At 39.0% G+C, this 16,272-nt stretch overlaps 1 protein-coding gene across 3 annotated transcripts in view; it reads left to right on the top strand.

The window, feature by feature from the left end:
* STK39 (serine/threonine kinase 39) overlaps nucleotides 1-16,272 on the top strand; it is a 310,521-nt gene that overhangs the window by 247,161 nt on the left and 47,088 nt on the right. For all 3 annotated transcript variants that reach the window (XM_058664585.1, XM_058664586.1, XM_058664587.1), the window contains 2 exons: nucleotides 2,449-2,501; nucleotides 7,799-7,867. In XM_058664585.1, the coding sequence (XP_058520568.1) occupies nucleotides 2,449-2,501; nucleotides 7,799-7,867 (122 nt within the window). The remainder of the gene's footprint in view (nucleotides 1-2,448; nucleotides 2,502-7,798; nucleotides 7,868-16,272) is intronic.

Raw genomic sequence — 16,272 nt, 5'->3', positions numbered from 1 at the left:
CCGCCACACTGTGAGGAGCGGCACTTGCCCCTAAACCCAAGGCCTGAACCTCCTGTATGCTTTAAATCATCTCTCAATTACTTATAATACCTAATGTAATAAAGTTATTGTATTGTCCATAGGATAATAAGGAAAATGTCTGTATGTTCTCTACACGTAAATGTAACTTTTATCAGCATTTGATCTATAGTTAATTGAAATCACAGATATAGAATCTACAGATATAGAGAATTTTATAATTTTAAGAGAGAATTTTGCTTCTTTTGCTGTCCTTTTTAACACACTTGCAGAGGTTTTTGGGTGGCTGGCAATATGACATGTGACAATGTACCAGGTTGCAGAGGCAACTGTAAGAACCTGTGTATCCTAAACCATACATCAAGGAAGTTCACAAAAATATATATTTAAGGAACTCTCTGTACTGAGTTATTTTTCTTTTGGAAAGGGAAAGCTGTCTTTTATTTAAAATGTTTATCTTAACTGCAATGGGTTTAATTGTTATTTTCAAACAAGAATAGTAAAATTTTCTAGTGGTCATCCACAAAAGCAAAAGCTCTATAGGGGTCCTCCTCAATACATTTTTTTTAAAGAATATACAAGGGTCCCTATATTCAAAAAGTTTGACAAATCAACATAATGGAAGATTTGTGTCCATGGGTGGTGACATCAGTAGTTGAAGGAACTGCAAGCTGTGTAAGTGGGGTGTGTTCATGGCACACCCCATTACCAAGGCAGTGATTGTGTCTGGATCCCACAATCGTCTCTGAAAACTCTGTCCATATCTGCAGTTTCCTGTGTGGTTCTCCTATCCACTGAAGTTCCCTGATCCCATTCTAGCTTCCAGAAGAACACTGATAAACGTGGAGAACAAAGGTGGGCGATATTGGCTGTGTTAGGGCGTGGGCTTGTGTGAGTCCTCAGCCCTCTACTTCTCTCTCCTAAATGAGTAGATGTCAGACTCAGGTCTGCCTTTCTGGAAAACAGGGCTTTCTCAGTATGCGCCATGCCTTTTACATCTGTCTGGGCCTGTCTGCTCTTGAGTATGGTAGGTGTGGTGTGGTGTGGTGTGGTGTGGTGTGGTGTGGTGTGGTGTGGTGTGGTGTGGTGTGGTGTGGTGTGGTGTGGTGTGGTAGGACATAAAGAACTGAGATCAGGTGGCAGAGTGGGACACAATACAGTGTTTTAGAGTGCTGAAGCTTCAGGACCATAGAAGACCTGCTGAGTCTCGCCTGGCACCAGGAGGGTGATGTTCAGTGCACCTCTGACTCTAGATGCTTTCAGTAGCCAATCTAATATTTGAGTTCTAATGGAAATTACTAGTTGATATTTTTCACTACAGTTTCATAAGGCATCCTTATTAAATTGAATTCCAACATCTGTTGAGAATTGCTTATAATATTTTACTATTCTTTTTTTTTTTAAATTATTTATTATTTAACTTCAGTAATTACATTGTATTATGTGACACAGTTACATAGATACTTGGGTTCTCCCCACCCCTCCCCAAACCCTCCCACCATGGTGGATTCCTCCACCTTGCTGCATAACCACAGCTCAAGTTCAGTTGAGATTTCCCCATTGCAAGCATATACCAAACATAGAGTCCAGCATCTTATTGTCCCGTCAAGTTCAACGGCTTCTTAGGTATACCCTCTCTGGTCTGATGACAGAGCCAGCAGAGTATCATCTTATTTTACTATTCTTATTAGAGTGTAAAAAATTTTTTTCTACTTATAGCTGACTGTCCCTTATTATCATTTCTTGGAATTCAGTCAACAGAATGCTTGTATCTTAGAGTTTTTTTTTCCTATCTAAGCAGTATCATTTAATGTTTTTAATTATTTGGTATAGCATATATGTATGTAATCATTTTATATAAACATTTTGTGTTTACTTCAGGTTTTTATATATTTAATGAGCTGTTCCACAACATTCATGGATTCTTGGTATTCAAGTAAAAATGTTCACTGTCAAAGCTATAATTTGGGTTAGGTGTTTGGTTGTATGATTTAATGTGTGTGTGTGTGTGTGTTTTTTAACTATCATTAACACAATATGCCTTGTTTGACCTTTAAAATTTATTTGATAATTTTTTCATAGGAAAAATACTTTGGATAACATATATTTTAGACCAGATGGCTCTGAGATTTTAAACTGTAAAGTGATTTGATTATGAGCTAATGTGTAGATTTTATAATGTGAAAATTTTATTTCTGAGAATTTTTTAACATAGGCATGTTCATGTAAAGTACTTTGAATCAATTAATCAGACTTTTTTATTCATTGTTATTGTAACCATGTATTCTAATTGGGATTCTTATTTGCAAGTAACCAAAAAGTATAAAACATTTTCTGCATGTTAGTAATATCATAAAAAATTGAAATACGTTTAATTTGGTTAAATTCTGCTTCATTAGATTTTAATGTGCTATATGTTATATATTTCAGAAACTCCAGAAAGGAGCTTAATGACATACGGTTTGAGTTTACTCCAGGAAGAGGTAAGTTTTAATTGAAATTAATGTCAGCAACGTTTCTGAAATTGATTTCACCAAGCATATAGTTATAATGTGCACTCCACAGATGCTTATGAAAAGGAAGGAAGACAGAAGTGAGATGGAAGGAAAGACTTCTGATAATTCTAGAGTCCTAACTGAACCACTGCTGACTACCTGAATCCCAGGGACATGTACTACGCAGTATAATACATATATATAAATTAGATAGAGTAGCCCAGCCATGGCAGTAAGTACAGCATGGTGGTGAAGCAGGCTTAAGGAAACTGGAATGGGTATGAGGAGAATTCAGCAGTCCCATTGAGGGACTGCACAGCGAGCAACGGGATAAGGGAAAGATAACAACATGCTTTGCCTGTCTGTTCTCGTTTCTACTTACAGGAAGCCTCTACTGGAGAGGAATTGTGGTAGTTGCTGTAGATGCCAAGGTAGATTTGGTACAAACAATGCCAGTCTTGCAGCTGAATGCAGTTTGAGTATTTTAAATAAGTTATTACAACTGCTTACGGGCTGTCCTGGCTGCTCTTTCAGCTGCTGGATGCCTGGAAAGCATAGAAGCCTGTGTACTTCTTTTTTATTGTCTCTCACACCTGGCAAAGAGTCTGACGTGGAGGAGAACATCAAGAAATCTTAGTTCGGGGCAGGTGTTTGGCACAGCAGTTAGGACTCCAACTGGAATACCCACATCTGATATTAGTGTATCTGGATTTGTGTCCTGGCTCTACTGCTTCCATCTTCTTGCTAATGTATACCCTGGGAGGCAGCAAGTGATGCACCTAGTAGTTGCATCCCTGCCACCCATCTGGGAATGAGCCAAAACCAGTTAATAGGAGATCATGTATGTCTGTCTGTTTCTCTCTCTCTCTTTCTCTCTCTCTCTCTCTGTCTCTCTCTCTCAACATATCTGCCTTTCAATTAAAATGGAAATAACACAATCTTGGATAATTGATGGATAAATAGCATATGCAACTTTGAAGAGTTTCGCAAGACCCAGTTTAGTTGTTAACATAATAGGGCCTAGCACAGTGGCACAGCAAATTAAGCTGCCCCTTGTTATGCAGACACCCCATATTGGAGTGCTACATTAAGTCCTGGCTGCTCCAGCTGCAATCCACCTCCCTGCTAATGTCCCTGGGAAGGCAAAAAAAAGAAGAGAAAAAGTGGTGCTCATGCTGCTACCATTTGCAAGGGAGACCCAATGGAGCTCCTGGCTTTAGCCTGGCCTATCACTGACCATTGTGGCTACTTAGGGGAATGAAAAAAAAGGTACACAATCTTAACCTCTGTCTCTCCCTCTCTGGCACTCTGCCTTTAAGAATCACTAAGTCTTAAAAAAAAAGATTCTGTTGCCACTATTAAATTTAATCTATACTTCTGTAACACAAAGGTGTAAAATTCAGATTCTAGTGTTTCTAAGACTGTAACTTTATCCGCTTAAACTGTGGTTTCAGACTTCTATACACATGAAAATACCCCTATTTTTATATTGCATACCTTTCTAAAATATGTTCATCTCTAAAATTCAAATTTATTAATGTTTGTAAGATGATGATACTCCCGTTTGAATGTATTAACATTACCACTATATGTCTTAGTTTTATTAAAGAGCATTTCTAACTTGATAGCTGATCAAGAAATTGCCTTGAGTGCCTTATCCTATCACTTGCAAAAAGACAAAAACCCACACCTCCTTGCAAGCCAAAGTGACTGGTGGAAAGCGTGAGGGAAACTGGAGAGATTTTTCTAAATATGCTCATCCTCATCTTTGTTTTTTGTTTGTTTGTGTTGAGAGGCAGAGAGTGTATGTTATTTGCATTTTCTGGCTTGTTCTTGAAATGTCCACAATGGCTGAAACCAAGCCAAGCTAATTGTCGGTGCTGGACACTCAGTCTTGATGACCCAAGCAGTTGACACTTGAGTTGTCACTTGCAGCTTCCGGGGGTCTGTGTGTTAGCAGGAAGTAGGAATTGGCAGCAGAGCCAGGACTTGATCCTCCAAGTATAATGATATGTACCCAGTTGGTAGGTAAACTGCTAAGACAAACAACCCATACCTATGTTCAAAAACTGCCACCCAACCGAATTCTTTCCTGGGCTTTATGTGGCCATAGACTCTCTGGCCTCTGATCTTTAGTCTTTTGTAAATGCCAAGATTTTATGACTGCTAGTATATTTAAATTAAAGCAAAATAATGAAGTGTCTTTTACAAAATAAATGTACCCGAGACCCTCGTGAACTTGTTCATCGATCTTTCTGAGAATATTCAACTTTGACACTTCAGAGTCAGTCTATGAATTGTATAGCATCAATTAGCAAGATTAAAATGCTATCTTATTCTGTCATAACATAGATATATTGGTCAGACAATGCTATGAGAAAAATACACATACTGATGGAATAAATGTTTAAAGTCTAGTAAAAAAAAAACAGGTTCCTACTTAAGGTTTGTTTTCCTACTTAAGGTTTGTCTAAAACGAACTATGACAGTGGGAATCAATTTAAATTTTTAAGAGCTATCCAGGAAGCATATCTGGGGATAAGATGACCTTGTCTGCCTTACTGGACCATTTGTCCTGGCTTTGGCTACTCCATGTGGGATGCATACTGTCAGAGGTCCTGCTTCCACAGCATAGCTTGGGAAGGGTTGCAGGTGGCCAGCCTTCCCTGTGCCTCCCTGGGTGCCTGTGCAGAGACTGATTGCTAAGGAAAGCTCTGTGTCTACCACTGTGATCCCCAAGCTGCTGCTATCTCAGACTTTGTCTGCAGTAACTCTGTGTGTGCATAGCCTGTATACTGCAGATATATGAGGAAGTCGATGCCATTAGGTATGTAACAAACACATGAACTATCCTCTGTCCTCCTTAAAAGGAAAGCCCCTTTTGTGTCTATGCTCTGGAAGCCAGGCATTGCTCTATGAATATTTAACCTATTTACAAACCAAGAATGTTAAGTAGCTTAAAAAGTACCAATGAAACATGAAATAACTGTATTTCACATTTAGCTTCTGAACCGTTACTGATATCTTACATGCATACAAATCACTGCCTGCAGATAGATATAAGCTATTTCCAATTCTGGCGAACCAGGGAGACTTTGCTGCTTGGATATGATTCAACTAATGCTCAAGCATCCTCCAAAACAGTAGGAGACATGTCTCACTTTGATCACTTGAGAATGTCAGTGACTGTGGTATTGTTTTAGTAATAGCCTCCGTGTAGCTTTTTAAAAATATATTTATTTAGTTTTATTTGAAAGGCAGAATTATAGAAGGGAAGACAGAGAAAGAGAGGCAGAGGGAGAGAGAAAGAAGTCTTGCATCCACCAGCTCGCTTTCAAAATTGCTCCATCAGCCAGAGCAGAGCAGTTCCAAAGCCAGGAGCCAGGTACTTCCTGTAGGTTTCCTGGAGGGTGTGGGGGCTTTGACTATTTCATCTGCAGCTACACTCTGTGGTTGTAGCTCCTTATGCTGATGTGAGGGCCAATTGGTGTCTTAGAGGGGGTGGTAACGAATCACTGTGCTTCACCAGTTGGGCAGTTGGTGGAGACCTAGTACTGTCTACTGTATGCCAAGAGTTGCCAAGCTAGACACCTTAATCCAATCCCAGGGTGAGAGTGGTTATGAAGCTGAATGTTCTGGCAGCTTCAGAAAGCTCAAGCCCAGTTAGAGCAGAACCTTTCAATCGTACTACCCTGTGTTTATGATAGGAGATCATTTTATCATGAAGAAACATTCATACACTGTATTCTGTATATTGCGTGAGAAGGACAGTTCCCGAGATAGGCTGACGTTATATGGACTCTCACAATTTAACAGGAATTTCATACATGTCTTTGCTCTTTTCCCACTTTGTTATGATCTTATTATGAAATAAAATCAATAAAATGTAGAATACTACAACTTTGCAGAAGTATAGAGAATATACATTGAGTCCCAAGTTTTTATTGCTGATTTTGGAAATGGAGCCCCATGTCTAAAAGTAAAGAAGTACACAAAAATTTAGATGCATTTTAGGTGATCACTGGATACTGCCTCATCATCTGTTACAGTTCGTTGACTATGTATGGCATGTCAAGCACTGGCATAAAGTTTCGTAATTCAAGAATTATGAAGACGTGTACATTTAGCCAAATATTTACGTGCTTGAACAAATACACACACACATACACACACACACACAACACACAAGCTTGTTTGTGATCACCAGTTCTGAAGCAGAGATTAAGTAAGGAAACAAGGGCTGTATTGAAGGTGCATTTTGGGATAACAGATTATAACTGACTATAGGTGCTTGTTTGATTCAGTAGCTGTTCCTTCAGAAAATCCCTGACTTTGCAAGACATGTCAAACCACCATGCGAATTGTTACAGCCTGCTTAGCCAGTTTCTTCTCATCCTCCAGCACTTCTGAATGTTTGTGAGAATACCGGAAGGCTGTGGGGACTGAGTGTCTCCCTTGGGGAAATACAGTTACAATGGTTCTTTTGTGCACATTGCAATTTATCAATTTCTTTTTACAGAGTTTTAAAATGGAAGATAACAGCATTATCATGTTCATTCATAACATTTCAATTAAGTAATTTCAGCTATATTCACTTGCTGTACCCCTTTCAGGGCCATCTTTATGAGATTGCTAACTCCTGTCACTTATCATTGAGAAACTACATTATTTTATTCAACCACATTTTCTAGGAGAATGAATCTGTTACTGTGAAATGATCAATGTCATGATAAGGGAATTTCTTAACAGTGTAAAATTTAAATAGCCCATCTTAAGTCCAAGAAGCTCATTGGGTGTTTATATCAAATAAAAGATCCTATCAGATGTTACCCATTTTGCCATAAATTCTAACTCAATATCTGCTATTCCTAAGAGTAGATATTCCTAATATCTACAATTTCCTAATGGTAGGGGAAAAAAGGGTTGTTGACAGCTGGTTATAACCTTGCAAGAATTTTTGCATGGTAAAGAGGTACAAATTCCAGGGGTGCATTTGAAGATCAATTAAGATAGTAGCCAGACAGCAAAACTTTTTGTTCTGCCAAAGTTGAAAAAGAGTGTTTTTGTGTAACTTCTGTTGAATAAGTAGCAAGATATAAATTGCACATGACATAGTGTCTTCTCATGTTGCTTGAGTTTGTTTTCCTGCTGCTAGAATCTGAATTGCTGAATTAATACTCATGTGAGTAATTTTAGTAAATGAAAAATGTATATTTTCCATTGTACTGGATTGTTGATTTTTCATTTTATGGTAGCTAATACATATTCATTTCACATTTGGACAGATACGGCAGATGGTGTGTCTCAAGAGCTCTTCTCTGCTGGCTTGGTGGATGGTCATGATGTAGTTATAGGTAAATTGTGTTTTAGTATGCAGTGTCATTTGGTTGAGTGAATGAAAATGTGTTAGGGGAAAAAGTTTTCATTAAGGAATAATTGAATCTGGATTTTTGAAAAATTCCTGACTTCCTATTTTTATATGAAAGTACATTTAATGTTCTCAGAATCTCTCAATATAACTCTCTTTTGTAGCTATATATGCAATAGCTTCATTCATATTGGTCACAAATTAAAGTAACTTTAATACCATAATATATGTATATACATATATATTTCAACATGTTTGCTACTCAATATTAGGTGGACATGATTTGTGCAATAACAAGCCTCCCTTACTGGAAATATAACAATGAACCCAAAAGTATAATTCAAGAGCCATAAAGTCTCAGAAATAAGATGCTGTGAAGTCCATGCTCAAATTATGAGGAGAGGAGGTTTTTGTGTTTGTTTTTTGTTTGTTTGTTTTTCCATAACATAGTTTTGCCAGTATAAGGATCTCCCCTCCACCTCCACTTCCTCCCTGACAGGTGGTTCTCTGAGTTTCCTAACCAAGTGTGAGAAAATCCACTCACCTCTGGTTCCTCCTTTAAATTCCAAATTTGTGAATTTTTCCTGTTTCCCTAACATTTATTTTTTTTTTTAAAAAAAAAGTCAAGAATACCTCTGTGTCTTAGTTTAAACTAGGGAGAACAGTGCATGGTCATGTTGTAAGACATGTCTTCCTTCAAGAGACCGATGGTACATACAAGCAGCCAGAAAGGAAAATTTATTCATGAATGAAAGTAACAGTCAGAAATCTTCTTTTAAATACCTGTTCATATTTCCCATGGAGAAAGATGCTGAGGACAGAATCACCTTTCCTTTTGGGTAGGTCCTGGTAAATGGTTTGGAACAAAGAGAGTAAGAGATAGTCATGCAGAGATGTGAAGTCACATCCTTCGCTAAGCCTTGTCTTGCTTAGATCTGAAGTCAAATTTTGTGGAATTCTTTTTTTGTTTGTTTGTTTGTTTGTTTTCTTTTTTTTTTTATAATCTATTTTATTGTGTTGTTGACAATCTTTACATAGTTAATTACAGTTAAAGAAAGAAAAAGAAAAGAAAAAAAAAGATTCAGGGGGATAGGGAAGTGGGTAATACTATTATGTCCACATTGTTTCCATCTTGTATCTGAGGTAAAGGGGGATATTGAGGGGGAAGCCCCACCCGGTTTCCCGCCCACCCTGATTGAGCTCCAGGCTTGGCTGAATCTGATCAAAACTGTTGTTGAATTTTTCAAAGAAGAAAATAAGGAAATCAGAGCATAGTTCATGTAGAATGTATTAATGTGATTTTTAAGTTCAGAAAGGCTTCAAACAGCTTGTGAAAATTTTTTATTATCTTCTAATTATATTTACAAACTTTTTAAGAAAGATTTATTTATTTATGTAGAGAAAGATTTACAGAGAGAAAGATCTTCCGTGTGTTGTTTCATACCCCAAGTGACCACAATGGCCAAAGCTGAGCCAATTCAAAGCCAGGAGCTTTTTCCAGGTCTGCCACTTGGCTGCAGGGTTTCAAAGCTTTGAGCCATCCTCAGCTGCTTTCCAGATCTCAAGCAGGGAGCTGGATGGGAATTGGAGCAGCCAAGATATGAATTGGTGCCCGTATGAGATCACAGCGCATGCCAGGCAAGGACTTTAGCCACTAGATACCACTCTGGCCCATCCACAAATCTTAAAAGCCTCCCTCATAACGTGAATATCTCAAAAACTTCTATTTTTTCCTATGTTTGTACTGTTCATTCTCCTTTTAAAAACGATCATTTTCTCTTTTTTACCTTCTTAGAGATTAAATATTCCTATGTGTAAAGTATGATAGTAACAAAAATAATAAAAATTTTATATTAGCTTTTTTGTATAGTAACATCCAGAATACCTTGCACAAACATCACATATAAGGATTCACAGACAACTTTCACAAATCACATTTATCATTATCATCCATGAAGGTAGAGCAGATAGATTTTTTAAATCAATATTTAGTGGCTGAAAAACTGAGGTCAGAAGAAATGTCTGAAACATTGCAGTTTGTAGTGGTCCTTGAGTTTGGCCTTTTCACAACAAGCCTTGAGCTTGCCTGTGACCATGACACTGCCTTGTTAGAGTTTATCTAGAATCTGGATTCTTAGCCTTGAAAAGTGAATCTAGGTAACTGTAAATAATGATGATTTTTGTGTCTCCTGGGGAAAAAAATAACGTCCTTTTTTTTTCCTTTTCTGGATCAACAGATGGCATTTTATATTCTAGTTGCTGTTTGTAAAAAAGATACAGTGTGTTTGATCTGGTCTACTGGGACCAATCCCAGAAGCTTGCTACCCATTCCTATATCACCTCATTGCCCCCTTGCTAGACATAGTCCATCAGCATATGCATATTTTAATTTGTCTATTTATTTTGAAAAAGTTGCCAGAGCAAGTAAGAGGGTGAAATGGAGAGAAATCTCTCCCACCCACATGTTCACTCCCTAGAAGGGCACAATGACCAATGCTTGGCCAAAGTTGAGAGTCAGAAGCTCCATCCACTTCTCCTGTGTGGGTGGCAGGAACCCAGAACCTGGGCCATCTTCCACTTTTCAGACACATTAGTTGGGAGCTGGATCAGAAGGGCAGCATCCACCCACAGTGCCAGGGCTGAATATGTTCTCATTTTACTCACCTTTAAAGAATCTTCATTCCATTTGCCATATACCTATCCATCTCCTTTTACCTAAACTTAGCAAAAGAATGCCTGAGGTGTTTTTGTTTTTTAACTTTTTTTTTTCAAGGCAAAATGATAGGGAAAGAAAGAGAGAAATCTTCCAACCACTTATTCACTCCCCAAGTGACTGGAATTGGGCAAGGCAGGAACCAAAAACCTGGGATTACAACTGAAGATCTGTTTTAGGTGTGTGGGGCTCAAGCACTTGAGCCGCCTTCCACTGCTTTCCCAGGTGCTAGGCCTGTTAGCAAGGAACTGGATCAGCAACAGAAGAGCTGGGACCGGAACCATTGTAAGGGATGCTAGGGCTTAAAAATGTGACCTCACCTGCCACACCACAACGCCATTCTTTTCCCTCACATGCCATTCTTTTCTTGCCACCGTTTTTTGAACCTACTCCAGTTAGATTTGGGGCATCCTCAATTCATTTAAGTGACTCTTTTTAGTGGCACAGTTAACAACACACCCAGCTGATAGGCAAAAGCAGAGTGAATAGGAGACAGGCAGAGAAATTGCAGTTTAAGGACAACCAGGCACTTAACTCTGAGGTTAATTCTCAGGCTTTCTCCCACTTGGCCTAGACACAGCCTTGAGTGGAGTTGACAGTGCCATTCACCATTGTAAACTTTCTCATTTGGGGAAGTGGGTGCTTAAGCTGCTGCTTGGAGTTCTTGCATTCCGTGTGGTAGAAGTGAATGGGTTGGAGTCCCAGCTATCCTCTCCGTTCCTGCAAGGCAGCAGGTGGTGGCTCAAGTGTTGGAGTCTGTGCTGTCAGCATGCATAGCCTGGATTGAGTTTCTGCCTCCCGGCATCAGCCTGGCCCAGTCCCAACTATTGCAGGCAAATATTTTGAACAGTAAATCAGTGGATGGAAATTCTTTGTCTCTGTCAGCCTGCCTTTCACACAAAATAAGTAAAAATATAAGGAAAAAAATTCATTTGGCTTTGAAGGGTCCACCTTCTCATGGGCCTCCCATCTTACTGGTCTTCCCGTCTCAGTGTCTCTGACCTGTAAACTGTGACATATTCAAGGACTCTTTCTTTGGAATGCTTCTCTAATTGTGCACTACTTTAGTAACCTCATCTGGTTTTGTGGTGTGGAATGCTTTGACTCCCAGATTTAGATGTCTGACCCAAACCTGTCAGTTGAATTCAACTCACACACTCCCTCTTTAGCATATTTCCTATGAAGGAAACACACATTCCACCTTTACTTTAAAATCTAGCCTCTGGCGTTTTTCCCAACCTGCTCTTCCAGGTCTCTGGGTGGCTGATGTCAGCTTCCTCCTTCCAGGAACCCTGGGAGTGTCACCTGCCTTTCCTTTCTCTCATATTCCATGTCCAGTTCCCTTTCCCCATCCGATACCATCAACACATACCTATCCTCATCAAGCCCTTTTCGTGTCACTTGAATGCTGACATCCATCTCCTCACTGGTGTCCTTCCTTCAACTTGTTCTCATCCCATCAGCCAGGGAGGTCCAGGTGAAGTAAGCCAGACACAGAGACCACCTGTCCTGGGATTCTGTTTATAAGTGACATGTTCACTGACTCACAAAGTAGAATAGTGAGTGGTTCCACACCAGGACTGAGGGGAAAGAGGAGGGATGCCTCAGTAATGTAGAGTTTCTTCTTAGTGTGGTGAAAATCATCTGAAATTACAAGTATGTGACTATTGAAAAAGCCCCCCAGTTGTGCACTTGGAAAAAGGTGAATTGTATATGTAAATTATTTATCAGTTACTTACGTAAGCCATATCACATGTGATGCTTTCATTAAGGCTCCCTAGTGGATTTCTACATCTCAGTGGGCTGCAGTTCCCTACACTGTGTTTTTTTTGTCACTCCACAGGCCTCTAAATTTCCCCTCCAGCCACGCCAGCTTTGCACTGGCTCTTGCTCTTACAGGATGTTCCTTCTTCTAGGAACGCACATGCTCACCCCACATGTCCAGGACTGAAATATCACCCTGTGGAGGGACTTTTCTTGATCAGCCTGCTTAAAACTGAACCCACTCCTGACTTTCCAACCTTGTTCCTTACTTTATTTTTCAGTCTAGCTTTCCCCGCCCATTAGGCTGTTTATTTCATTTGTTTCATTAATTAGACAAGAGAGCATTTTCTGGAGGGTACGATTTTTGAAGGCCATGCATTTTATGTTTTGTTTTGTTTTGTTTTTAATTATTTATTATTTAACTTCATTAATTACATTGTATTATGTGACACAGTTACATAGATACTTGGGTTCTCCCACCCCTCCCCAAACCCTCCCACCATGGTGGATTCCTCCACCTTGTGGCATAACCACAGCTCAAGTTCAGTTGAGATTCCCCCATTGCAAGCGTATACCAAACATAGAGTCCAGCATCTTATTGTCCAGTCAAGTTCAACGGCTTCTTAGGTATACCCTCTCTGGTCTGAAGACAGAGCCAGCAGAGTATCATCCCAGTCAATTGAAAGCTCCAACATACCATCAGCAAAAATTTACATAATTATGGAATTAATTGACATAGTAATGAGTAACCAATATGTTAAAAGTAAATACGAGTTCCCAGCCACCTTCTGCGACCACCTCACCTATACTTCAATTTAGTTTATACACAACATATAACATTCAAAACATAACATGTTATACATAACATCATATCATCTTAAATTAAGGCAAACATGTGGTATTTAACCTTTTGTGATTGGCTCATTTCCCTTAGCATTATGGTTTCCAGTTTGGCCCATTTGGCCACAAAGAACTGCATTTTGTTTTTTTTAATAGCTGAGTAGTATTCCATGGAGTAGATGTACCATAGCTTTCTTATCCAATCCTCTGTTGATGGGCATTTTGGTTGCTTCCATGTTTTTGCAATTACTGATTGTGCTGCTATGAGCATAGGAGTGCATGTTGGTTTCTCATAAAACAAGTGTTCTGGATATATTCCTAGGAGTGCTATTGCTGGATCATACGGTATGTTGAATTTGAGTTGTTTGAATATTCTCCATACTGATTTCCATAGAGGCTGTACCAGCCTGCAGCCCCACCAGCAGTGGAGTAGGGATCCCTTTTCCCCGCAACCTCGCCAACAAGTGTTGTTGGTGCTTTTATTCATGTGGGCCAGTCTTACTGGTGTTAGGTGGTACCTCATTGATGTTTTAATTTGGATTTCCCTTATTGCCAGGGAACTTGAGCATTTTTTCATATGTTTATTTGCCATTTGGGTTTGTTCCTTTGAACAAGACCTCAAAAGATGGAGTAACATCCCATGCTCCTGGATAGGTAAAATCAATATCATTAAAATGTCTATACTACCAAAAGCAATATATACATTCAACGCAATCCCAATCAGATTGCCCAAAACATTCTTCATGGAACTGGAAACAATGATCCAAAGGTTCATCTGGAAGCACAAAAAACCACGAATAGCCAGAACCTTTATGAAGAACAGGAAGTTAGCAGGGGGAATCACAGTTCCGGACCTCTGGACATACTATAGGGCAGTGGTTATCAAAACAGCGTGGTACTGGCACAAAGATAGAGAGGAAGATCAATGGAGCAGAATAGAAACACCAGAAGGAAACCCACACAGATACAGCCAAATAATCTTTGACAAAAAGACAAACGACAATCCAGGCAAATGGGAAGGTCTGTTCAATAAATGCTGTTGGGACAACTGGTTAATAGCCTGCAGAAACAAAAAGATAGATCCACATCTCTCACCATACACTAAGATCAGATCTAAATGGATAACAGATCTAAACCTACATCCAGAAACCTTCAAACTTTTGGAAGAAAATGTTGGAAACACACTGGAACACTTAGGGGTAGGCCCTCACTTCCTAAAAAAGACTCCAAATGCAGTAGAAATCGAGACCAAAATAAACAATTGGGACCTCATCAAACTAAGAAGCTTCTGTACAGCTAGAGAAACAATCAACAAAGTAAAAAGGCAACCCACAGAATGGGAGAAGATCTTCGCACATGACATAGGTGATAGAGGGCTGATCTCCAGAATATACAAAGAGCTACAAAACAACCAAAATGTCAAAACAAACAAACCACTCAAGAAATGGGCACGGGAAATGGGCATTTTATGTTTTGTTAACTACTATGTTCCCAATGCCCTAAACTGCGTTTCAATTTGCCTTCCATAAAGATGCTAGAAACAATTTCCAGTCTGAAACACAGTTATTTCATAACAATTACTTCTGAAACGAAGGGTGCTTTCAGTATAAGAATCTGATGTTTTAAGGATCTTACTTTCAAGATTGCAAAATTCAAGGAGCCTCTGCAAATAGGAGAATGGCTCACTTGAGGAGAGCTGTGCAAGAAAAAAAAACAGGCCAATTCATAGAGAGGTTTGAATGATTTTTTAGGTGTGCAGTTTTTTTGGCTTCTATACTATAAAATAACTAACATTCTGATAGATTTTAAAAATCTGTTTTCATCAGAATTTTCTTTTGAATTGGAATTAGTGCTTATGGTGGTTTAAAGAAAGCTTGAAAAATCCAAAAGTGTATGTTATGGAAAAGTGAATGTTATGACCTTTACTATAATATAGGAAACATACTTTAGATTAAAAAAATCTTCAACATTTACTTTCAGGGCAACCCTACCTTTGATGAAGAAGTGTCAGTGTAGTGACATGGAGTTATTGCTTTTGTATAGGAGCAGGGCAGTGAAGAAATTAAATGTACTATTTGTGGACTGAAGTCATAAACCCACTTGTGCTGGGGCTGGTGGCATCCCATGTGGGATCCAGTTCCTGTCCCAGGTGTTCCACTTCCCATGCACCTCTCTGTAGATGTGCATGGGGAAGCAGCAAGGCATGGCCCAAGTGGCTGAGCCCCTGGACCCACGTTGGAGAGCTGGATGAAGCTCCTGACTTCTAGCTTCAACGTGTCCTAGTCCTGGCTATTTGTGACCATTTGGGGAGGGAACAAGCAAATGGAATATCTGTCTCTCTGTGTGGGTAACTTTTAAGATAATGTAAACTAGTGTAACCATTATGGAGGACAGTGTGGGATATTTAGATACTCACTTCTGGAAATATATCCAAACAAATTTGCATATGAAAGAACTGTCTGTACCCCTGTGTTAAAAGGAGCATAATTCACAATAGCTAAGATATGGAATCAACCCAGATGCCCATCAACTGATGACTAGATAAAGAAAATTTGGTTCATATATGTTATGGAATACCACTGAGCCATAAAAAGAATGAAATGGTATCTTTTGCAGCAGAATGAATCCAGCCGGAAACCATTATGCTTAATGAAATGAGTCAGTTCCAAAAAGACAAATACCATATATATTCTCTGATCTGAGACAAGTAATATACAGGGCACACAAAAAATGTAATCTGCAAAAGTGAGATTAACATCCTGGGAATTTGCTGTGTTCATATCCTGGGTCTCCACTCCCGGATAACAGGAGGATACCCTTTTTTTTTTTTTCTTTATTTTCCTTTTTCCTCTACTTGGTATGTAGTGATATGTTTACATATTGGGATTTTTAGTTGCTGTGAAGCAAACGAACATGCCATTGGGATGTTTAGGAAAAATTAAAGGGAGAGTTAGAGAAGGAGGGGGAAGAGCCGGATCCCCTGTTTAAGTCTATATCATGAAATGTACTTATTTTATATAAATAAATTAAAATTCACCATTTTGTGAAGCATAAATCAGAAAGCATTTTTAGGC

Source organism: Ochotona princeps, chromosome 5, assembly GCF_030435755.1.
Source record: "Ochotona princeps isolate mOchPri1 chromosome 5, mOchPri1.hap1, whole genome shotgun sequence".
Taxonomy (NCBI): domain Eukaryota; kingdom Metazoa; phylum Chordata; class Mammalia; order Lagomorpha; family Ochotonidae; genus Ochotona; species Ochotona princeps.
This window is presented reverse-complemented; position numbering and strand designations above follow the sequence as displayed.